This window comes from Aspergillus nomiae (assembly GCF_001204775.2).
Source record: "Aspergillus nomiae NRRL 13137 chromosome Unknown contig00139, whole genome shotgun sequence".
Lineage (NCBI taxonomy): Eukaryota > Fungi > Ascomycota > Eurotiomycetes > Eurotiales > Aspergillaceae > Aspergillus > Aspergillus nomiae.
The window spans coordinates 34,167-56,406 of NW_015378194.1; the positions used below are offsets into that span (position 1 = coordinate 34,167).

At 48.8% G+C, this 22,240-nt stretch overlaps 9 protein-coding genes across 9 annotated transcripts; 4 read left to right on the forward strand and 5 right to left on the reverse strand.

The window, feature by feature from the left end:
• Positions 1-64: 64 nt before the first annotated feature.
• ANOM_003992 (uncharacterized protein) lies at positions 65-1,001 on the reverse strand (the record flags this gene model as incomplete). Its single annotated transcript, XM_015549249.1, has 2 exons — positions 65-667; positions 726-1,001. 2 exons carry the CDS (start codon positions 999-1,001, stop codon positions 65-67), a joined length of 879 nt encoding a protein of 292 aa, XP_015406775.1.
• A 570-nt stretch (positions 1,002-1,571) lies between these two features.
• ANOM_003993 (putative amino acid transporter) lies at positions 1,572-3,554 on the forward strand (the record flags this gene model as incomplete). The annotated part of the gene is made up of 6 exons (XM_015549250.1): positions 1,572-2,504; positions 2,552-2,711; positions 2,769-2,780; positions 2,834-3,038; positions 3,094-3,452; positions 3,523-3,554. 6 exons carry the CDS (start codon positions 1,572-1,574, stop codon positions 3,552-3,554), a joined length of 1,701 nt encoding a protein of 566 aa, XP_015406776.1.
• A 583-nt stretch (positions 3,555-4,137) lies between these two features.
• On the forward strand, positions 4,138-6,658 carry ANOM_003994 (uncharacterized protein; the record flags this gene model as incomplete). The annotated part of the gene is made up of 7 exons (XM_015549251.1): positions 4,138-4,179; positions 4,260-4,425; positions 4,493-4,757; positions 4,809-4,996; positions 5,055-5,103; positions 5,153-6,273; positions 6,336-6,658. 7 exons carry the CDS (start codon positions 4,138-4,140, stop codon positions 6,656-6,658), a joined length of 2,154 nt encoding a protein of 717 aa, XP_015406777.1.
• A 520-nt stretch (positions 6,659-7,178) lies between these two features.
• On the reverse strand, positions 7,179-11,197 carry ANOM_003995 (uncharacterized protein; the record flags this gene model as incomplete). Its single annotated transcript, XM_015549252.1, has 9 exons — positions 7,179-7,240; positions 7,264-8,564; positions 8,618-8,795; positions 8,850-9,029; positions 9,095-9,181; positions 9,260-9,560; positions 9,961-10,463; positions 10,523-10,866; positions 10,937-11,197. Coding segments are annotated over 8 exons (2,688 nt in total), but the record flags the coding sequence as incomplete, so codon positions are not given.
• Positions 11,198-12,641: 1,444 nt separating this feature from the next.
• On the forward strand, positions 12,642-13,866 carry ANOM_003996 (putative integral ER membrane protein Scs2; the record flags this gene model as incomplete). The annotated part of the gene is made up of 7 exons (XM_015549253.1): positions 12,642-12,681; positions 12,747-12,817; positions 12,879-12,901; positions 12,971-13,029; positions 13,090-13,205; positions 13,258-13,362; positions 13,426-13,866. 7 exons carry the CDS (start codon positions 12,642-12,644, stop codon positions 13,864-13,866), a joined length of 855 nt encoding a protein of 284 aa, XP_015406761.1.
• Positions 13,867-14,599: 733 nt separating this feature from the next.
• Positions 14,600-15,986, reverse strand: ANOM_003997 (sphingolipid delta(4)-desaturase family protein; the record flags this gene model as incomplete). Its single annotated transcript, XM_015549254.1, has 4 exons — positions 14,600-15,382; positions 15,443-15,721; positions 15,787-15,817; positions 15,898-15,986. 4 exons carry the CDS (start codon positions 15,984-15,986, stop codon positions 14,600-14,602), a joined length of 1,182 nt encoding a protein of 393 aa, XP_015406779.1.
• A 281-nt stretch (positions 15,987-16,267) lies between these two features.
• ANOM_003998 (methionine aminopeptidase 2) lies at positions 16,268-18,136 on the reverse strand. Its single transcript, XM_015549255.1, has 7 exons — positions 18,032-18,136; positions 17,834-17,965; positions 17,165-17,760; positions 16,839-17,102; positions 16,621-16,782; positions 16,482-16,568; positions 16,268-16,422 (listed from the first exon to the last, which is right to left on the reverse strand). Exons 1-7 carry the CDS (start codon positions 18,069-18,071, stop codon positions 16,366-16,368), a joined length of 1,338 nt encoding a protein of 445 aa, XP_015406780.1. The 5' UTR covers positions 18,072-18,136; the 3' UTR covers positions 16,268-16,365.
• An 828-nt stretch (positions 18,137-18,964) lies between these two features.
• On the forward strand, positions 18,965-20,020 carry ANOM_003999 (DnaJ domain protein; the record flags this gene model as incomplete). Its single annotated transcript, XM_015549256.1, has 3 exons — positions 18,965-19,170; positions 19,334-19,542; positions 19,629-20,020. The coding sequence occupies 3 exons, from the start codon at positions 18,965-18,967 to the stop codon at positions 20,018-20,020; spliced, it is 807 nt and encodes a 268-aa protein (XP_015406781.1).
• Positions 20,021-20,339: 319 nt separating this feature from the next.
• On the reverse strand, positions 20,340-22,033 carry ANOM_004000 (porin; the record flags this gene model as incomplete). The annotated part of the gene is made up of 5 exons (XM_015549257.1): positions 20,340-20,732; positions 20,791-21,510; positions 21,584-21,672; positions 21,753-21,786; positions 21,878-22,033. Coding segments are annotated over 5 exons (1,149 nt in total), but the record flags the coding sequence as incomplete, so codon positions are not given.
• Positions 22,034-22,240: the final 207 nt, after the last annotated feature.

Sequence of the window (22,240 nt, forward strand, 5' to 3'; positions counted from 1 at the left end):
TTAAGATAGAACAGATAGATTTGGCAATTAAAGGTATCAGTTGGGACCGTTCATCCATAGCCTATCAATGAATTGAGTCAGATATGTATAGACGGATACATAGAGATAACCAGTTTCTCACTTCGCGGTATCTAAGACTGAATACTGAAGGAGCAATTCGAGAAAGAGACTGCAAATCGCTCTTCTTCAGCGTTGGGTACTTGTAAATCCTGGGTGGATCGTCATGCACGAGGGTGCTGAATCCGACGTTGAACAAGGATATGAACTCCGAGACTTGGCAGGTGTCGTTGGCTAGTAGAATACTTGCAGGGGCAGAATCTTGAGAATGTTCAACAACTTTGTCGATGCGATAAGGTATTTCTATGTGCGGCGTGACCCCACAGTTCTCAGGCGCTGTAGATGATGAGATATATCGCAGGGGTTGACTGTGGCGACTATAGGTCATCGAGATATTAATTGTAGATATATGAAAAGCTGGAGTATATAAAGGAGGAACTGCATTGGTAAGGGACTTGGCCAAGGATGGACGTCTTGATGTTTCGGCTGTTACAGATCCTCCAGGCCTTCTGCGTAATCCGAACGATAAACGAAAAGTCGTAGAGGTGGTCTTTTCGGTCCAATGGTCACAGTTTTTGAAAAGAACTCCAAGACCTAATTCAAGCCAGCACTATGTAAGTTGTTAGATGAAAACTCGTTCGTCGCATCGAATCAATTTCTGGGGATACCTGAGAGTTGCATAGTGCGTCCCCAATTTGAGAGGTAAGGATTGACAATGGACGGCCCAAGTTGGATTCGGCGCTGACATGAACATTCAGTCTGAGCTCGGGCAGCTGGTCTACCCATATTGTACCTGAATATAGTACGTTCTTGAGGGTTTCCACGGATTGCAGTCCTGTAACCCCTGCAGGAACGAGCATATCCACTGAGGCTTGCAGGGCAAGATATAAGTCACATTTGGTAGAATAAAAGATATCCGACCCCATGTCGACCGTGTACGCCATTTTAGGCTCCCCTTACGGTGTGATTTATAACCCCCATGGTCGGAAGACGGCCATGCATTTCTAAAGGGTAGCGTGTGGGATACTTACTACTAGATCCCTGAGGTGGAAACACCTGACATGGTAGTACTAATGCAGATTGTATACACCGTACATAGAGTCTACGTAGTCTGTTGGCGGGATCTACTACTAGCTTGAACTATACTTACACGACACTTCATAAATTCTATGACAGTAACTGATGATATTCCCAAGTCAAAAGACCAGAAAACAAGAATATAAGAAGAAACAGAAGAAGGAAAACCAAGGAGAGACTAGTTTTGAAAAATCACTTCTGAAAAAAAATATAATTCATATGCAGGGAAACCGAGTAATATTAAGGAAACTTAAATCTATTGTCTATTGACGGTCTATTGACACTTGGATAATCATGCTGATTGGTTGGTGGCTATAAATAAGTGGCACTAAGTTGCACCGCTTATCGATAAGGATCTCACGTGAAGCTCGCATGATTACCTGTCCCAAAGCATCATCCATGTGAATTTAGGATGACAAGAAACCTCGCAAGCAGCAATGCCCAGGGATGAAGCTCAAGATCTGCTCCTGGTTGACCAGAATGGAATTGATAGGCTGGAATCTCAGTCCTTACTTCCAGGGTCTCCCAGTGAGGAGCGCGACGCGGTAACCCCTTTTGATACAGCTCCCCATTCCCCGGCCTCTTTTCCCATCCTGTCCGATGAAACACAGCACCAGCGGCAATCCTCGTTCGCTCAACCAGTGGCTGATGGCCAACGGCGGACTCCTCGCACCTTGAATCGCGTTAGATTTGACCTTGAAGACGACACGGAAGACGAGCATCGATCGAATGGCTATCCTCGACACTCGGAAGACTCGTGGCTAGAGGAGGAAGACTACGCCCGCGGGGACAATACTCGGTCAGGAAGGAGTGCCACAGGGCAGACGGTCCCTCTTCTGACAGATATAGAAGCCCCGAGTGTCACTCTCGCAACGTCCGAAGACTTCTTTCCCGAGGAGCACCTTGAGAATGCTAGGCCGAGAAGTGGAATGCGAATGGCCTTTATGAATATGGCGAACAGTATCATCGGAGCTGGTATCATCGGACAGCCTTATGCACTACGGCAGGCAGGAATGCTGATGGGCATAACACTCTTGGTTGTGCTTACAGTCGCAGTGGACTGGACCATTCGATTGATAGTGATCAACTCCAAATTGAGCGGCGCGGATTCATACCAGGCTACCATGCAACACTGTTTCGGGAAAAGTGGCCTCATTGCTATATCCATTGCTCAATGGGCCTTTGCGTTCGGCGGGATGATCGCATTCTGTATTATTGTTGGCGATACCATACCGCATGTACTCAGCTCATTGTTCCCTTCACTCCGAGATATGTCGTTTCTCTGGCTTCTTACCGACAGACGAGCAGTAATAGTCCTTCTTACCCTGGGGATTTCTTACCCATTGTCTCTATATCGGGATATAGCCAAGGTATGTTATCCTCCGGGGTGGAATAACTAAACCTAACAATTATACAGCTGGCCAAAGCGTCTACTTTAGCGCTACTGAGTATGGTGATCATTCTAGTCGCTGTGCTAACGCAGGGTTTTCGTGTTCCCTCGGAATCTCGGGGGGAGGTGAAAAGTCTGTTGTTTGTTAACTCCGGCTTCTTCCAGGCTGTTGGAGTAATATCTTTCGGTAGGTCTAAAATTGTGTATAATGGAACATCAGCCTTGGTGTACTAATTTTGCATAGCATTTGTCTGCCGTACGTAGTTACAAAGTCTATTGAATCCCGCTTAAAGACTGACAATGCCAAAGACCACAACAGCCTCCTCATATATGGCTCTCTGAAGAAGCCAACTTTGGATCGCTTTGCGAGGGTGACCCATTACTCCACCGGAGTTTCACTCACGATGTGCCTGATTATGGGCATCTCGGGCTTTCTTTTCTTCGGTTCCCAAACTCAAGGAAATGTGCTCAACAACTTCCCATCTGATAATATCATGGTCAATATAGCACGATTGTAAGTATCACACTATATAAACCTAGTAAGTTTCCAAACGAGCTGACTGTGGAAGCTGCCTTGGCTTGAACATGCTTACGACTTTGCCATTGGAGGCTTTTGTCTGCCGTGAAGTCATGACAACTTATTACTTTTCGGATGAGCCATTCAATATGAATCGGCACATAATTTTCACGTCGGCGCTGGTTGTGTCAGCCATGACCATGGCTTTGATTACCTGCGACCTTGGAGCGGTATTCGAACTCATCGGGGCAACAAGTGCCGCCGCTCTTGCATACATCTTTCCTCCTCTGTGTTATATTAAGCTAAGCAATGCCTCTCGGAAGGCTAAGATTCCCGCATATTTGTGCATTGTCTTTGGGATAACTGTCATGGGGGTTAGCCTACTGCAGGCAATTGCACAAATGATCAGGAGTAAGTGTTGATAAGTCTAAACTAAACCCTTTTGGAATGAGATACTGATTCTGGAAATGTACCATCATAGATGAGGGTGGTGCAGGTACATGCAGTGCTTAGCCAGGCTACTACTAAGCTTAACCTCCCATAGGTCTTTCCTCCAAAAGATAATAGACTTTTCTGCCCATAGCCTTACTTGGGCTGGTGTAAATAGATATTTTCAGCATTCAGCATATACAGTGTACTCTTATGTTCAAGACTTGTACTAGGAGAAGCAAACAATGTGAAGGAATATACTATCCAAAACAAACAGTATGTATATGTTTGGCTTCACGGGACTTCACTCTTTCCCGTTTCACTCTGCGTTTGCATCCAACTTTGGGTTGCCAGCAGCTCAAAACACTTCAGCTACTCTCTTTTTCCCCCACATCCTTCTTCTTTAACTCTTCATCCTCTCACTCTTGTTTGTATTTCTTTACATACTCGTGAGGTTCTTTGTTGTATGTCTCTTTCCTTTTCAATCGGGATAACACTGTCTACTATCGCATACATTCACTTTATTTTCTGCCTTTTGCTCTGCCTAATTTCATTCACTGAGAAGTCCACTACCCCTCATCTGCTACATTTTGCATATTTGTAGCCGCATCTGTTTACATATTGCATCACTTTCTTGCTTACATTGTTGGGACCAGATCAGTGAAAGATGGATCCTGAGAAAGCTGAGCGGCTTAGCCGGCTCCAGATGGTAAGTTTCTCTGTGAATCCTTGTGTTTGTGCGGCGATTGTTTACATATCATCCATCTTCATCTCACTTATAAATAATAGGAAGATTTGGGAACTGCCAGGAGGGAACACATCTCTACCACAGATAACAGGAAAGTTAAGAAGGCCCGTTTAGAAGATATCGAAGCCACTCGACTATCGAATCAGCCCGGGACAGAGGCTCAGCGTTTAGCTGAGCAGAATCGACAACAGCTCACCGAATGGAAAAGTAAGTGGCCGTATTGCCACACACACCCTCAGGCGCCTACAACCGCTCTTGCTAATGAATATAAAAGACGTGTTCAAAAAGCTAGGTGACACCCTTGACCTAGAAAATCTCGATGATCTCCTAAATGGCCAAAGTCACCGTCTTCAACTGAGAGCTGCTTTGCACGGATCTGGCAGTTATGACAGTGGTAGATCTTCAAAGACGACGGATAACTACCCTAAAATATCAGAAGCTTTACACTCGGCGTCTACTAGGGGTTCTAGAACACGAGGCCGAGGTGGCGGCATAGCTGGCACGAGAGGCCGTGGCGATGTGAGAGTAGTATCTAGCAGGTATGCTTCCATTATGTTACATATTTGATGGATAAAGCTAATACTACGAAGAACCCCGTCCGGTACTTCCGATCGTGCTCCTGCCTCTAAGCCAGGGCACCACGTACCTCAGCCTTCCGGCGTCCGCAAGACTTCACTAGACCCGGCTCTAGAAATAAATAGCAGTGGTTCTTCCGGGAAAGGTCGTGAGAAACAGGCCCAGAATAAGCCATTGTATCAGTCTGGGAAGAAGAGAGGGTGTAAGCAGTTACTCGCACGAGTCATACACAACACAACTAATCATGGTCCACATTTTAGATGACGAAAGGAGTCAAATGTCTGCTGTTGTCAAAACTAGACGGCCAATGTATGTCATAGGCTAATTCCATTTTCCTCTTTCTGACACCCGTCAGTAGGGACGGCTTACCACAGCTTCTTAGCCCTCCCGAGTGTTTTCTAGCAGAAGCTAGAAGATTACTCCAGGGTGCCTCAGAGGCCACACCTGCTGCTGCTACCCAGAATGACTCTAACCTCCATAGTGCTCCTTCAGCGGTGTCATCTCGTGAAAGTCGAATGGCACAATCCAGTACCACACGAAAGGCCGTACTGCCGAACACTAAAACTGTGGCCAGTCATGATGAGCCGGCATCAGTGACTACCCCTACAAAAACACCCCAAGAGGATCAAATGCCACAGCTGAGCACGACCCAAGTCACTGCTAAGCCAGTCATCAGTGATGCGATTAATCAAAATGCAGAATCTACTATCGTTAGCTCCGAAGCTACAAGCAAGGATCAGTCAGCTTCAGAAACCGATCCCAATAGAACTTCCTCGGAAGTTCTTCTTGATTTGAGCAGTACACCACCCACAAAGGTCTCATTTGCGAGCGATGATAATCTGGTAATGAGCCCTTCATTCCAAGAGCTGGAGGGCCTAGAATTTATGCAGAGCTTACCAAGCACCCCGGAAAGCATATCGTCCCATGTGTCCCAGATGCCCGAATGTGAGGATCCCTCAAAGAGTACAATTTCCGTCGAACGAAGCCCGGCTATTACTCAGGCAGATGAAGATGGACCCTATGACAAGTTTCAGCGTGATATAGAAATGCTTTGTAAGTTAATGGCGTCAACCTCGCTCTCGAACAAGCACCGTGAAAGCTTGGTGGAATGCAAAGCGGAGCTCGAGGCAAAACTCCAGAGTTTTCAGCGCACATCTACGCTAACTACAACATCCCCAGAGCCTTCAGCTGAAAGCGCTACCAGGGGAGAGAGTGACTTGAGTGGCTCACAAAATCGAAACAGTCCTAGTCTACTAAGCCGTCTTAATGTGACGGCGGCCCCGTTCGTTCCAAGCAGACCCGATATGTCACCCACCCCCACTCGAGCACGAGCTAGATCCGTGTCATTCGCGGTACACCCAGGCCATATATTCGGGGACCACCTGCTACCAGGTCGGCGTGAGCATCGGGCTGCAGTACACCCCAAGGAGACTCACATATTTGGTGATCACGTACTCCCTGGTAGACGTCAAGTGAGCGGTATGCCACCCTTTCCCCATCCCTGATGTATAGCATCAGATACTGAGATTGCGGCTTTTTAGAGTCAAGCAGCACTCAAATTAAGTTCAGTATCCCGAGAAAAACACCCGTGCTACCAAACTTGAAAATCCCGGGATTTGAAGGGCGTGAGGAGCCTGCTCTAGATTCACTCTACCCTCTTGGCGATACTCAACAGACACTTCTACATACAGGCCCAACAAACAAGGTTATCCGAAAATCCGGTGCACCTGAAGATCAATTGCAGCAGTCGATACATGCGCCGAAGGAGAATAAAACTCCAATGAATCTATCGGGTGCACAAGCTTTGGGTGGCCTTCAAGCTTCTATCTATGCAGTCCATGAGAAAAGCAAGCCAATCCGTTGATATGAAGGTCTCTCGGGGAATGATGAGCAATCTGAGTTGCTTGAAGTAAGTGTACTTCAGCCCACGGTCGGTTTGCCACTCTGTAAAAGTCTTTGTCTCCTTTCTAACTCGTTGACTTCATGTGCTCGGTTCTCTCTTTATTCTAGTTAGTGTTTACGTGACCTTGAGTCTTTCCTTCATCCCGTGAATCCTTTCTCTCCGCTATCTAAAAGTTTTGTTCTTTTCTTTCTTTACCTACAGTGTTGTTATTCCTCTGGGAGCAATTTCATGTATAGTACTGCGGGTCTGAAAGTCGTCCTTTGCATATTCATCATGCGGGCTACTGATCGTTCGATGCATTCATTGAGGTACATGCCTATATGGGCATAGTAATACACGAAAGTCTCCCTGACTGTACATTCGCTGATTTAATCTTCTAAGCAAGCTCCATATTTTCAGTTGTCATTTAAAAAATGCTAGTTGGAGGAAAAGTAATAGATATTCAATACTTGATTACGACCGATGGAGTGACTCCAATAGCCCTCGTCTTGTCCTTGTTTTGTTATCTTTTTGAAGACTCCATGGAAACTCCAGGCAGCGTCCATGCTCATGATTCATTTATTTTCATTTTTATTTTGACAGACTACGTATAGTATAAGCTATGTGGTTTTCGCAGGCAAGCCAGCCACATACTTGTCTAAGGAGACACGCCTCGAGCTAGTGTGCGCAGAATATAACGAAAATAACATCCATCAAGAACACTCATTACATTTGAACCCAGAGTTCCATTATCCGTTTCCCAATCCTGAACGCCTATGCCTTTGAACTACCGATGAGATGGCCTATAACGATGCGATGCCTGGACGATCTCCGCGTAACCATGGGTACTCTATTCATGTTGCCGTATAACTATACTGAATGCGATAAGGGTCCTATTGCTGTTGCTGTTGCTGCTGCTGTTGCTGTGGTACAGGTCCCTCGTTGATTTTCGGCCTCTTAGGGTCTATCGCACCACCGACGGGAGCAGGCCCGCTGTCGCCCAAGGTGGATGCATTAGTTACGTCACTCAGAGGTGGTCGTTTACCGTTTAGATTCTGTGGCCCGACGCCCCGGTTTGCAGCTGCAGCATTCGCAGCATTCCTGGGGTCGATGTTTGGTCTCGTTAACGGGCGGTAGGATGAGGTTGTCTGGCCTCGATTCATGGGACTGCCGATTCCGCCAGGGGCGCCGATTTTCCGATGCATATCTTGAGAAGGGTTGACGAAGTCACGGGTGTTATTGGGGACTGGGGATACGCCGGCAAGCATGGGTTTGGAAATCGGGACACTCTTGGTGTGGTCGACACCTGCTGTCTTGCGGATTGATGGGCTTTCTGCGTGGGGGTCGAATGCCGGGGCTGCATTAGCTTGTGGATTGTCCCGTAGGAGATCGACTGCTCGGGCTGAGAAAAATGAAGCGGATGGCATCGGTGAGCTTCCGGGTGGGAGCATGTCCTGGGGTCTGGGATCGTTGGGATTAGGAACTTGTTCCCGTTTAATGGGCACCTGACCACCTGCACTGGGCAAGGCTGTGTCCTGGTTAGGTCTTGGTTGGCCCGGTTGTATCCTTTCGCTTGGAAGGTTGTGTTGCGGGTTTTGAGCGGGTAAAGTAGGGTTTGGTCTGCCATTCAGAGCAGGGGGCGGTATCTGTCTAGGGGCAGCTGCCTGGTTGAGCGGTCGTTCTGGCTTGGATGGTGTGACAATGGCGGAGTTGGGTCTTGCTCCGGCTAAGGGATTATGTTGTTGAGGGCCCCTGTACGGGGCTGGGCCAGTTTGACGGTTCATAGGCGTTGGTGGCTGCTGGAATCTCTGCGTATCTGGGCCTATTACTATTTCATCTGGGTTTCCAGTTGCGGCGACTCCAAAGTCCGCTTCGTCAAATAGGTCACCTGCGATCGTTAGCAAATCGTGTACCAAGGTAGCTTGAGTTATCGTTGCATACTTCCAAACTCTCCATCAGCATCAAAGGCGGTGTCGGCTGAGCTATTGTTGCTCTTTCCAGCATTAGTCGGGCGAGGAGGGAGATCATCATCCTCCTGTATCGGCTTCCGCGGAACTGGTTCTTTCTTGATGGGTGCAAAATCAGGGTGTCTGTGAAGGTCATCCACATCCCATCTTGCCTGGGGGAATGTTAGTCTGAGCCTAGTCCGTTCAAATGCCATAAGGACACATACAGGTGCTGTCTTCACTTTCGTCACTTTCGATACGTAATCTTTATCATAAATGCAATTGCCCAGTACGTTGCCGAAATTCCTCAATGTACGTTTCAGGGCATCTGTGGTTCCTTCTTTCTTTGCTTTTTCGAAAGCCGCAGCTTTCCCTTTACAATTCTCAATGTGACCGTACCCGATGTCCTAATATCATTTAAGATGGTTAGTGTTGGGCACCTCAGAGACATATCATCCACGAAAGGACATACCTCATGGTAAGTCCCATCTTTCAGAGTCACCCTCACTACCACTGACAAACCCAAACTAATCTTCCCTGTATTTGGGCTTTCGTCAACCTGTTACAACGAGGGGTTTATCAGCTGTCCGATCTCGGGTAAACGCGACAAAGATATACTCTTATCAATAGAACATACGAAATCGATCTGGATTTGTTGTATCGAACTCGACCACCCATTGAAGCCAAAGACCTCGTTGGCAAGGTTAATGCATTTGTCTGCAGCCAAATAATGGACTCTCTGTCCCGCGGCGCCTGGCCTAGAGGAGATGTATTCGGGGCCTAATTTCTTATCGAGCCGTGCTTGCAGTGTGGCGATCTCCCGTGCTGTATACTCGTTCATGCGGCGGGGACGTTCCTCGAAGGGGTTTGCTGATGTAGTATCGGCCGTGTTGGGCATCATGATGCATGTCGGGTTGCCTCGATGTTGGTCGCCAACACTAAGACGCGTTAGCTTAGATCGGGATTAACAGCGGCGGTAGCCTAGCACACTGGAGTGGCTCACGCGGGCATCATTAAGAGTTATATAAATGTTACACTAGTTAAGAAAGGGGATCATTGGAATACACCGATGCGTGTGGCGTACACAGTGGGAGATCATGACGATAGGCCGAAGGTCAGCAGCCCGACGCGTGACGGAATCTGGCTGTCGCGATACCACGTGATCCCATATATAGTACTATTTGTCGGGGGTTAGGCCCATGGATCCAAACCGACACAATCTTGGCTTTAATTGGTTAGATTGGTTTTCTCGTGGTATCAATGTTCTTCTTGCCATTACTATTCTTGATAAATATTTACTCCTGCCTGTGGCTGATACCTCCAACAAGAGCCACTCACTGGACTACGAGGCTTGCACTGGGCGTAAGGCCAAGGTCCTTTAGCGACTCCCCGTAGAATTCAGAATCGAAAACCTTTCTTGGGAAGGTCTGCAAGAAACTCTGAACGTCAATGCCATCCTCCTGCTTAAGAGCAGCAGCAACCTCGAACAGCGTGGTCGTGACAGGAAGCGTTTTCATAATGTTTCCTTTAGAAGTTTGGAATCTCAGACGAGTTTCAGTGTAGGCAGATGCGGGCTTTGAAGTGGAAGGGCCCGAGCTTGTGGCCAGTGGAGCAGAAGCTGGTTCAGCTGGAGGTGCGACACCCGCTCGTTCTGCGCGCTCCCGCTCAGCCTTCCGTCGCCGCTCTTCTTTATCAGCCTCAATCTTCGCCTTGACACGTCGTTTCGCTTCGATGTCTGCCAGCTTCTCCTGTTTCTTCTTCTCTGCTTCCTTCATCATTTGCTTCCTCTGGAGCTCCTCCTTCACATCTTGGGATTCTTTAGTGCTCTTTCGTCGGATTTCCTATACGCGAAGTGGTTAGTAGATACACCTCCAAATGTAATCCAGAGTGGCGCATTTACTTCATTTCTCTTCTGGTCAATCTTATCCTGCTCAGACTGCACCGATCGCTTCGCTGCCAGCCTTTGTCTGAGCTCCTCCAGCTTTGCTTTCTTTTCCTCCTCCGTGAGAGGCTTGAGTTCCTCCGTAGATTCAGAGAAATCAACATGTTGAGACTTGGAGGCGTGGAATTCCGCTTGTGCATGGCTTCGGAATTTCTTTCCACAGTCATTGCAGACCAGGCTCCTAGCTTCCTCGCCTGGTTGAAGCTGAGGGCCCTCTTCCTCATCATCATTATTGGCATCGGCCTTTATCTCCTCTAAAGATTTGTCTTGGTTCGCTTCGAGCCATTCTAAAGCACCCTGGACTGAGAAAGAAAAGCACGTTGTTAGTGGATACTTGGAGAGCAACCAGTGGTAGTATGGCGGAACACCTACGACCACCGCTCTTGGTAACGGCCAACTCGGCTCGTTCCTTATCGAAGCCCATTTCAATGAGCTGGTCCAAATCGGAGGGAGCATGGTAGTGTCGTGGCAAGAGTTATAGAGAGGTGTAGAGAGATTCGAAGTGGGATTGAGTATGGATGGGATCGGTTGGAGAAGTGGGGCAGAACAAGGTACTACAAGGTCGTCGTTATGTAGTGTGAGTGTGCCGACGTATGAGCGGAAACAGACAACTCAATATGCTCAGTATTCCAAGAGAAATAGGGGAATAATGACGATTTTCGAGAGTTATCCAAATTGATGTTTGGGTGGAAGCTGTAGTAAAGAAAGGTGTTCAAGTGACGTACTTAGCGGAACACTTTGACTGTTATTAATCACCGTCGATACGGTACTGTATGTACAGACATAGTACCACAATACCATTGTTCAGCTCTATGGATATCTTCTTGACCGACTAAATAGACCGATATTCCTTTATGCTTTATAATGCTCGATATAACTAATGTTTTTCATACATCTGGGGCTCATCACCAGGTGAGGATATTGTCAGAGCAGAATCCAGCGGTAGCGTAATGGTCGAGACCGTGGACAATCTAGGAACTCTTATGAATTTAACAGAACCCAATCTACTCCGCACAAATCTGGCAAATTAGGCATTGCTACGGCTGGTAGGGGCATGTCCTTCTCGTATCGAGGATTAACTCAAATGATTAAGCTATAGTGTCCTAGATCTGGGAGTCCACATCTAGTGGGGAAACCAACACCTTCCCAAGAATCTATTCTCAGCATCTGTAGAATATCGAACTTGATATCGAACAGCAGCACTACGCATTCTTGTAGCGGTGAGTTTCCAGTATCATATCTTGAGGCCAGTGTCTGGCTTCGTGGAGAACATCCTGAGATCCTATCCTTTGGAGACGCAATGCCGATGAGCGGTCAGTCAGTAGACGCAGACAGCTAACTAAAACGCTAATTAATGCCCAATGGAACTCGCAAAGGTTTCCCTAGAAATTAAGTATGGTGAATTGCGCTCCGTACGCATTGACCACAACGTTAGAGAGACGATCACCATTTATGCAAAACATCCGTCACATGTATCGAATACCAACTAGGGAGATTTGGGTCAACATTTTTAGGGTCCGAGGATGTCAATGAGTGGATCCCGAGGAATAGGGCCAGACTTTCGAAATATTAGCAAAAAGGGGAACTGGATGGTTCCCCTCTTGGAATTGCGTTCATTGCCTGTAATGAATGGTGTTCAGAACCATGACAGAGAGAGAGGAATCACGTACTCTGTAATGCAAGACACTCATTGATAGTAGTTAAAAGTACTAGACCAGGCGATCTCTGAGATGAGATGAAAGGGGAAAAGAGGATAAATAATCCGTGATGACATCACCTGACTTGCACCCGCGGGTTGGCTGAGTCAGCGCGGCCGGGGGCCAATTGGCATTGTTGCGACAAGTCGAGTATTGCGCCTGAATAATACACCAGCAGCATCACCATCAGTACAACTTTCTACCTGACCAGACTAACTACATTGGTCCTCTCTCAGCCTCCTAAGTCATCTGTTGTCCAGCCTTCTTGGCCTCATCGGCTGCCCTACCACGCATACATTCATTCTCCATCGCTGGGACCCATATATTAGTCCTAACTCTCCTTGTGTCTGCCTGCGCACTCGTGTCTTGTGACTTCCAAAATGTCTATCATTCTCGAGCCCCCCGAGTTAGCCTTCAAGCGTGAGTATACCTTTCGGGGTTGAAATCATTCGTCATTGACTCGGGACTAAACGGTTTGGTTGCAGGCCCCTTCAATCGTGAAGTCTGCCAGATCCTACATCTCAATAATGAAAATCAGGAGCCTGTTGTTTTCAAGGTATGCGGAAGGACATTCCCCTGAGATCTCGACCGCCCACTAAAGAGTTGCTCGGTACTAGGTTAAAACGACCGCCCCGAAACAGTACGCAGTCGCTTTCCCCCCACTTCATCTCTGCCGACAGTGATCGTGGTGTTTACTAACATGCCTCAGCTACTGTGTTCGCCCCAACTCGGGACGGATAGAACCTGGAAAGAGCGTCGATGTCCAAGGTGGGTTCAGAAATCAACCCTACGATGTCGGAAACCGCCAAAAGTCTAACTATTATAAAGTGTTGCTACAGGCCATGAAAGAGGAGCCCGCCGCGGATGCCAAATGCAAGGACAAGTTCCTCGTCCAAACTGTTGCGGTAACTCGTGACATGGAGTTTGCGAACGTCACTTCTATCGTACGTCTTTCCCGATCGATATTTACAGACCGATCTCCTAACGGTCTCATAGTTTGAAAAGGCTTCCAAGGCTGCAATCCAGGAGCGCAAGATCCGCGTGAACTGGCTATCCGCTGAGGACTCCCCAGCCGCCGAGCAGGGAGATACGAACGGTGTTGTACGTCTCACATTATCGCCCAGCCTTTCGCATAGGCCACCGCAGGACTAATCGCTGATTTAGAATGTGCCGGATGACGAGCCCCCTGCCTATACTTCTCCCGCTGCCAACTTCCAGACCCCTGCCGTAGGAGCTGCCAGCAAAGTCGCCAACGACACGTCACCAATCCCACCGCCAGATTTCAGTGATAAGCGGAACATCTCTACCCCACAGACGAATGAGTCCAAGGCCTCCTCTGCAAAGGCAGCCATTGCAAGCGCTATTCCAACCTCGGGTGAAGACCTAAGTGCACAGCTTGCCGAGGCTAAGGCGCAGATCCAGAACCTGAAAGACAGGCTAGCAGACCAGGGCTTGAGGCAAAGGAAGATCGGCGGCGAGACCGAAAAATCAGGTGCGCCGGCGTTGCAACAACAGCACGCTCAATCCATCGAGCCCGGAGTGCCGGTGCATATGGTGGCTGGTTTGTGCCTTCTTAGTTTCTTGATTGCGTACTTTTTCTTCTGATTGCCGATCTTTCCCTCTTTATCATTTCTTTTCTTACTAATCTCAGTTTTACCCCCCCATGTTTGAACTATCTTGTTACAGATGAACTGTATTCCCTTTGAGTTGCTTCCGCGGCATCGTTCTTAGCCTCAGCACCCCTTTATATCGTTATTTCCCCAGTTGCACTCTACACCGCTGTTGCCTTATTCATACCTCTTGTCGCCCTTTTCGTTTCTATTTTCTTTTTCTCTACATTTTACCCTTTCCTTTTCTCTTTCATCTTCTTTTCTTCCCACCCCTTTTTTCTCTTCTGTTCCTCTACTCATTTCTTCGATTACCTATATTCGATCATGACGGCCAAAATGGAAGCACAGAACAGCAATAGAAACAATTATTTAAAAAAAACAACTTCCAGTTATACGAGTACTCCGATCCTGTATCATATGTTTCTAACCACCTCTGCTCGCCTTGTTCAAGCTCGAGCCTTATCAAGTGTTGTGTATCTTGATCCAGTCCGTTCAGACATCATACACTCGCCCCCAGTTAATGCACTTGTGTCCTCCCTTTCATTTCTTCGTATGTATATCTACGGCCGCTGTATCTGGAATTAGATGAATCAAGTCAACACCACCAGAAGCCTAGTAACACCTATTCCCAAATAATTGCACATGGTTTATACGATATCATCTCTATTCTATAATCATCAACAGTATCCATATCCAGTAAGTAAGAACAGCAATAGTACATATACAGATCAGCTTTGAAGTTCACTCTCTTTCCACCCATCTTCATTCTCTTCCGGCCCAGCCGATTCAGCCGAGATAGTCTCTCCGCTACGTCCGGACTTCCCGCCACCACCGACAACCCGACCCCCCTGGGCTCTCTTAACCCGGCACCACATCCCGACATTCTTATCCAGAATAAACGTCCAGATAACCCAGACCCAAGAACGATGACAAGGCAGCGGCTCGTAGAACTCGCTCGCGATGCGATGGAGCGCATGTAATCTTGTCCAGGGAATGGCAGGGAAATCGTGATGTTCATTATGCAGACCTACGTTGTAGGTCAGGATGTTAAGGGGTCCATAGTAGGAGTATGTTTCGGGGGGAGGGAGGCTATCCAAGGGATGGGGCTGTTTCTTTTCGGTGGGTTTCGTCTTCTGCTCTGTGATGGACTCTGTTCCGTGGTCGACTTGGGAGAAGAAGTAATGCTCTGCGATGAAGTGGCCTGCGCATGGATGGAGCGAGCCGGCGAGGAACGAGCTGAGAATGAGGTAGAAGAAGGGCTGTAGCGAGCCGCCGCAGAATTTGGTGAGGGCATAGTCGAAGGAGAGTTGGACGGCGAGGTTCAGAGCGTGGATGTAGGTGAAGGGCGGGCTGTAGATGAACATAGGCCGGACGGCGTAGAAGAGGATCTGGAAAGTACAGAAGAAGGCCTTGCCGAGGAGGGAGTCGAGGAGGAAGGCCTCAACGGCAGTTGGAAGATCAGTATCGAGGCCTGTGACGCCGAGGGATTTATGATGCGTTAGGTGGTAGGGCTAGTTATTACATTGTCAGTGACTGATAGCGTCTAGGCGTTTATATCCTGCAGGACATACCCGGAACGCGGCGCTGTAGGGTAACCCAATAGGGAGATTGGCAAAGATTGCCAATAGGCGATTGCCCATCGGGGACCGGAAGGCAAGGTTATGAGAAATTTCATGGATGGCGAGGAAGAGGTTCTGGTTGGCAGTTGCTCCGATCAAGTATGCGGTAGCGAGGAACCGCCAGGACAGCATCGAGGTGTCCCGGAGTAGATATGCACAGCATATCTGGAGAGATACAACGCCGAACACCACATATTTGGTGAGAGGCTCGGGACCGCAGAGCTTGGTTACCTGATATAACGGACCCATGAGATTAGCGGTGCCTCCGGTGAAGCGGTGAAAGGCGTTGAACGCACCTCTGGATGGGCCTTGATGATCGCTTGCCGTCTTGAACGGTGAGGCTCTTCCGTATATGTCCAAAAAATTGGTCCTCGACTATAGACTCTGGCGGTGGAATTCTGACCGACTGCTGGTCATTCTTTATATCGAGACCCTTGTTCTTCGCGGCGGACACGCGGAGATGCGGAGTATCGGTAGTCGCGATGGCGGAGGCCATGGTTAGGAGGGCGGGATGGGTTAGGGAAAGGTGATGGGTTTACGCCATGGGTCGAGAGCGGGTAGAGAAGGAGAGAAAGAAGAGGAGACAATGGCAAGCGACGATCCGAGTCTTCTGATTAATTGCAACGACAACGTGAGTCGGAGTGGATTGTTTCCACGTGGGGCCCAGCCGGCGCCACGGATGGTTGTGACTGGCCCGATCTACCGCCTTGCCTATTCGAGAATTATGGTTTGATATCCAGGATCCATGGGTTGATCCAAGTATACTGGAAGAGTATGTTCATGACCATTTCTATTGCTATCATTGGGGTTTTCTTGATCTCATAATAATACGATAAGCAAAGTAACATATGCAACATCCAATCAACCGCCCTGGTTTAGTAATCGTCTCCACGACTGATCACTTCCTTAACGTTAGGCCGAAGGACAATAGTCTGCATGCTCAGTTAGTCTGAATTCTAAGTTCAGGTACAGTAGCGTGGGGCGGTCTTACATGTTCATATTGGGCAGTGTAAGAACCCTTGATATCGCAAAGTGGTGGGTAGTCCTGGACAATGCCGGACGAAACCAGGTTGTTCAACTACGAATATGTTAGCGGGGGTTGCCGAAGGCTAGTTAGCTTATCGACTTACTCCAAGTAGATATTTGTCCTGTCCAAGTCGGTCAAGATAACGACGGCAGAAAGGCAAAGTGCCGAAGTTCTTGTTGATCACATTCAACAGATTCTTGGCCGAGGAGAGACGCAAAGGCACCGGAGAGGCATTAGGATCCAAGGCATAGTGGGAGGTTTCCATCTATCAGTAAGTTAGTTCCATCTAGACTCACAATCTTGAACCAGTAGCACACGTACGTCTTCTCTCACGTAGCCCTTTCCGGTACTACCGAAGGTCTCAATGGCGAAAACTTCACCTTCCTCCATCTTGGTCTGATCACCACCCTTCACGATTGGAACACTCTTGCCTCCATGAATGACGTGCTGGTCAATGTTGTGACCGTTGAGGTTCCTAATACACTTCACGGGATACATGGTCCCGTTGAGTTCAACTTCATAACTTTCCATGGCCTCCTGGATGGCGGCACCAATATCGCTCATGCGGACGTCAATACCCGCTTCCTATATTCAGTAGTCAGCAAAAGTCGTATAAAACTAGGAAGTTGGAGGCAGAGAAGGCATACGCGAATTCCAGTATTGGTAGCATCCTTAACGGCCTCAAGTAGGGGGTCATAAACTGGATCGAATGCCACAGTAAAAGCACTGTCGACAATGCGGCCGTTAATATGCGCGCCGAAGTCGACCTTCATCACATCTCCCTGCTGCAACACCATCTTGTTGCCGGCATTCGGTGTGTAGTGAGCGGCGCAATGGTTGATGCTCAGACCGCAGGGGAAACCCATACCACCCTTGAGGTTGTCACCCTCCTCAAGACCCTGGTGGCCAGTCAAAGCACGCACCGAATCCTCGATGCCCTCAGCAATCTCCGTCAAGGTCTGGCCCGGCTTGATGGTTTTCTGTGCATACTGACGGACCTGACGGTGCACCTCGGCAGCCTGACGGTACTCCTGCAGGAAATCATTGTTCATGCGGTCGAGATAACGCTTTTCTTCGTTGGTCGTGCGGAACGAATTATCATCCTTGTACTCGACGATCTCGCCCTCGGGGTACTGCTTGCCGGCGAAGAGCTGAGACAGAGGGACCCGCGGGGGCTCGCTCTGAACCTTGGCACCGCCCTTCTTCTTCTTCTTAGACTTGCGCTTCTTCTTTTTCTTGGCGGCTATACATCACCGGTTGTGGTCAGCGGGGTTCCGTATTCCTTGGCCGGGGGTATCTTGGTTGGTTTGGCGCACCTCCGTTGGCTCCGCCTTCGGCGGCAGCATTTCCTTCATCAGCGTCGTCATCCGAATCGTCCTCCGCCTCTCCGGCTTCTGCTTGACCCGCGGTCGGGGCGTCCGCTTTAGCGGCGCCGCCCTGGCCGTTCACTGGGACAGGACATATCTTATCAGTTTAAGTGCGATCAACAATGCACGAACCGGGGAAGCACCTACGGTCAAGCTTCTGCAGATCCTCGCTAGCCTGAGCAGCCATTATGAAAAGGATTTAAAGGATGAAAATCCGTTGGCGGGATGCAAAAACCTGCGTTGGGTGGGCAGAGAAATCTGACGGCGGAAAAAAAAGAGGGGAGCGGCTGCATTCGGTATTTAGTATCGCAGGGTTCCAACGCCAAGACATACTGCCTTCTACTATTATTGCACCAGGTATAGTTGGATACGCCTTCGCCACCGTATACAGGAGAATCGCTCTTGCCTTAGGTACTACTTGGTTCTCCTGTAATTTGAATATAGCAGAGGGTACTTTGGACAAGAAGCTTCCCTTGTGGTGTAACTTTGTATTGGGTTGGTTCGAGACTCAATAGCAACTTGTCGCGTGCACAGCTAGTTTTTATACCAACGCTATGATATACATATTTGAATATGTGTATGGTGTACATTTGTATGTATTATTTTTCGGTCTAAGACTTTTTGAAGGTGCCAGTTACGGTAGTGCTGAGAAAACCCTGCGGTTTCCAGCCATAGTCCCAAAATACATGGACGAGACACACGGTATTATAAAACCAACAACAGTATGTAGACAAGTCTAACACTTCAAACAGGTAAAATAAAAGATAATAATCATATCAATAGCAATCATACGCTAAAATAGCGTTTATACATTAAACGGACGTACATATTTTACTCCATTCCTATTTTGATCGGCCAAGGGTAGATTATCAGATAACACCGATCAACCGATGACGCAGCACCTCCGATGAGCGGCGGAATTTCCTCCCTCCCATTAGTACTTCCGCTCCCAATCTATATCCAATTCACCCAACTACCTACTATTTCACCTCCCAATAGCCCGTGGTCTCTCCTCCAACTGCAAACTATCCCTATCCTCCGGTATCAGGATCGAATGACAACACAGACACGTCCAAAGACATGCTATTTCCTCGCGTGAGGACCCCCGGTATTCGACTCCGGGCTACGCATCCACACACACAACATTGGAACCATATTCACCCCACATCGTACGCCGGTACAGCTTCGTTCTCGACGTCGCAAACTAGACGCGCAACAAGCCGTGAACCCAACCACTATGAAGTCCTCGAAGTACCCATAACGGCGTCAGCAGCGGAGATCAAAAAGTGCGTATACCCCTCCACACCACCCGGTCTCCTGGCCTCAGACATACAATTACATTCACACATATACATACTACGAGAATATCGCATTCACTACATGCCATCCTCAATTCACAATCTCGCTAATATGCAAGAAAGGGGCTAACAATGAAAACTTCCAACCCAGAAATTTCTATGCCCTCTCCCTCCGCCACCATCCAGACCGCAACCGCAACGACCCAAAGGCCTCCTCACGCTTCGCCCGAATCTCCTCCGCCTACGAAATACTCAGCAACCACACCAAACGCGCCGCCTACGACCGTGAACATGGGATCATAGCCCACCATTCAACACACAGCACCGCAAACCCTGGCCAACACCCCATGGGCAGCCACAGTAGCTACAGCGCAAACCTGCACACAAAGGGGGCATCATACGCTGGATCACGGCCAGCTAGCGGACTGAGTAAACGCCGGGGACAGTTCCGTGGGCCGCCCCCCAGTTCTATGCGCATGGGGGGTACGGGAATAGGAAGGCTCCCCGGGGAGCGTCGTCGTCTTCGGCTGCGGGCGGCTGGAGCGAGCATGATCCTACGGCATTTATTTATCGAAACCCTGTGAATCATTTTGATGCGCCGGGGCATTATAAGACACAGTCAGCTGAGGATGCGAGGCGGAAGGAGAGGCGGTCGAAGGAGATGGGTGCGGAGATGAATGATCGGTATATTGGAAGTCGCGGAGATTTTGCTGTGCGGTTTATTATCGTTTGCGGCATTCTGGTGGGCGCTGGGTCTATGACGGGTTTTATCGGTTGGCCTGGGGAACGGGGCACCAAGGCTAGCGGTAGTAAACCGGCTCGGCGGAAAGAAGAGTGAGTCGCGGGTATCCTATGGTTTGGTATATAGAAGGTGTTGTCTTCCTAATTCCCTATGTACAGTGCTGTTAAAAGCTAGGGATGTGATTCCTTTAATAGACCATATAACCCAGATTGAATCGTGCACGGTCGTGGCTCCCCCCACAGCTACAATTCCCTTGTATGGATTTATAAGTACGCTCATCTACGTGGATCGGGCATAATGCAGCCCATGCCTATCAACTTTGGTTCGACTAATGGTCACCATATCCATCATAGTGGACATGTCAGAACGAGCTCTTCAAACAACCTGACGTTGGCTCTACAATCAAGGGAGGCTGGGTCCTAACTGATATACATTGATCATGGATAGATACGGTACACGATTAGTAAGGTTGGCATTTGATAGCACTCGCCCGTTTCCAGCAGAGCCTGATATATATGCACCCATTCCGAGTACAGCTATATGGCATCTAGAAAGCAACCATAGATAGAAAAGTCTAATATTATTCACAAATTGCTATCCTCAGGCTAGCGGAACACGGTATTATAGGCGTGGAGAGATAGTACACAGAGAGACTCATTTAAGCCTCGAAGGTGAAGCTGGCACCGACCTTGTGGGCAGCCTGGTTCAGGTTCTGGGTATCGAAGGAAGCACCAAGGCCAAGGGTGACACCAGGGCGGAGCAGAACGTTGTAAGCCAGAGCGGCGACACCACGGTCGTTGATCTTGGCCTATTTTGTCATCAATTAGTGTTGTTTTACCTCACATAGACACAAAAGGTTCGCATACCTTAGCGAAGGAAGAGGGGTCGAGTCTGTACTTGCTGGCAACCTCAAGGCCGACGGAGTTGCCGGTCTTGGAGTCCCAGGTAGCCTTAGCACCAGCCTCAACCTGAGCGTTGACGCGGTGGTAGTAGCTGGCAGCGAAGACGGACAGGTTGTTGCTAGCGGTGATGGCAGCGGTGTACTGGGGAACGCTGTAGCCAATGGCAGCGGAGTACTTGGTGATGGCAGCCTTCTGGACGTCGTAGCCACCCTCAGCACCAACGAGGAAGCCCTCGTGGCCAAGAACAGCGTCGAAGTTGGCGGAGGGGCCGTTCAGGAGGTCGAAGAAGGCACGGGCGTGCAGGTTGGGCTGCTTGAAGTGAAGGTTGACCTTAGCACCCTTGGACTGCTTGGAAGGCTGGTACTGGGTGAGGATCTCGGCCTTGAGACCGTTGGCAATGTTGTTGTCGAGCTCGAGCTTGGTGTCGAGGGCGTTGGCAGTGGTCCATGCCTGGGTGAGGGTGAGGCCTGGGCGGGGACAGAATATTAGCAAGACTGCATGATGGCTAATCCTGGATGAAAGAAAGATTTTGAGATGCTGAGACAAGGCTTGGCCGCATGAAAATGAAAACATGGACCGAGCGTCTCGCAATATTGGGCAATTGGAATTGGGTGGTTTGCGGATGGGACGTTTGCGTCTTTTGGGGCCTTTACCAGTAGGCTTGTCGACATACTTGGCCTCGAGCTATAAGATTGATCGGTTAGCATCATGTCCAATAACTTGACATCATTCGCAGTATGCAAGCTGTGAGACTTACGGAGCCAGCGATGGGACCCTCGTGGGCGTTCTTGCCCTTCACGTTGAAGGTGACGCCATTGGGAGCCTTAGACTTGACCTCAAGGCTGGCTAAAAAATCAAGTTAGCTAGGTTGCGCGCGAAAAGTATTGTAACCACCAATTGTAGATATAACAGCAAGACACACATACCAGCGCTGGTGTGGTAGAAATCCTTGTTAAGGAGCTATTGCGCAGAATATTAGCACGAAAATCCTTCCCGTCAAGCTTATTTTGTCGTTGATTTTTGCAAATCAAAGGAAACCACAAGAGCATACATCGTTGGCCGCCTTGGCGATGTCAGAGAAAGAAGCAGGAGCAGACATTGTGAATGTGAGAGGAGTGGTTAACGATAACGTGGGTATCGTAAAGGTAATATAACGGTTGAAGGGGGACGGAAACGGTGAGGGGAGAAGAAGGGAGGAAAGCGATGGGGAAAAGCGACGTTGAAGGTTGAGTCCCAAACAACAAGGAAACCACGGGAAAAGCCGCTCACTCTGATTGGCTGCTACTCGGTTGCCGGTAAAATCCGCTAAGTCTCGTGACATTGATGCCTGGGGCGGCTATGCCGTCATCTGCAAGTGGACGCGTAAAGTTTCATCCAATGGGTTAACCTGCATAAGCTCATACTATGTACTACT

Bases quoted from the DNA above. Each gene is read 5' to 3' on its own strand.
- ANOM_003998 (XM_015549255.1), bottom strand. From the start codon at position 18,071: ATGGCTGCTCAGGCTAGCGAGGATCTGCAGAAGCTTGACC. The intron at 17,761-17,833 runs GTGCGCCAAACC...GGTGATGTATAG, and splicing joins CGAAGGCGGAGCCAACGGAG to CCGCCAAGAAAAAGAAGAAG. The intron at 16,783-16,838 runs GTACGTGTGCTA...ACTTACTGATAG, and splicing joins AGGGCTACGTGAGAGAAGAC to ATGGAAACCTCCCACTATGC.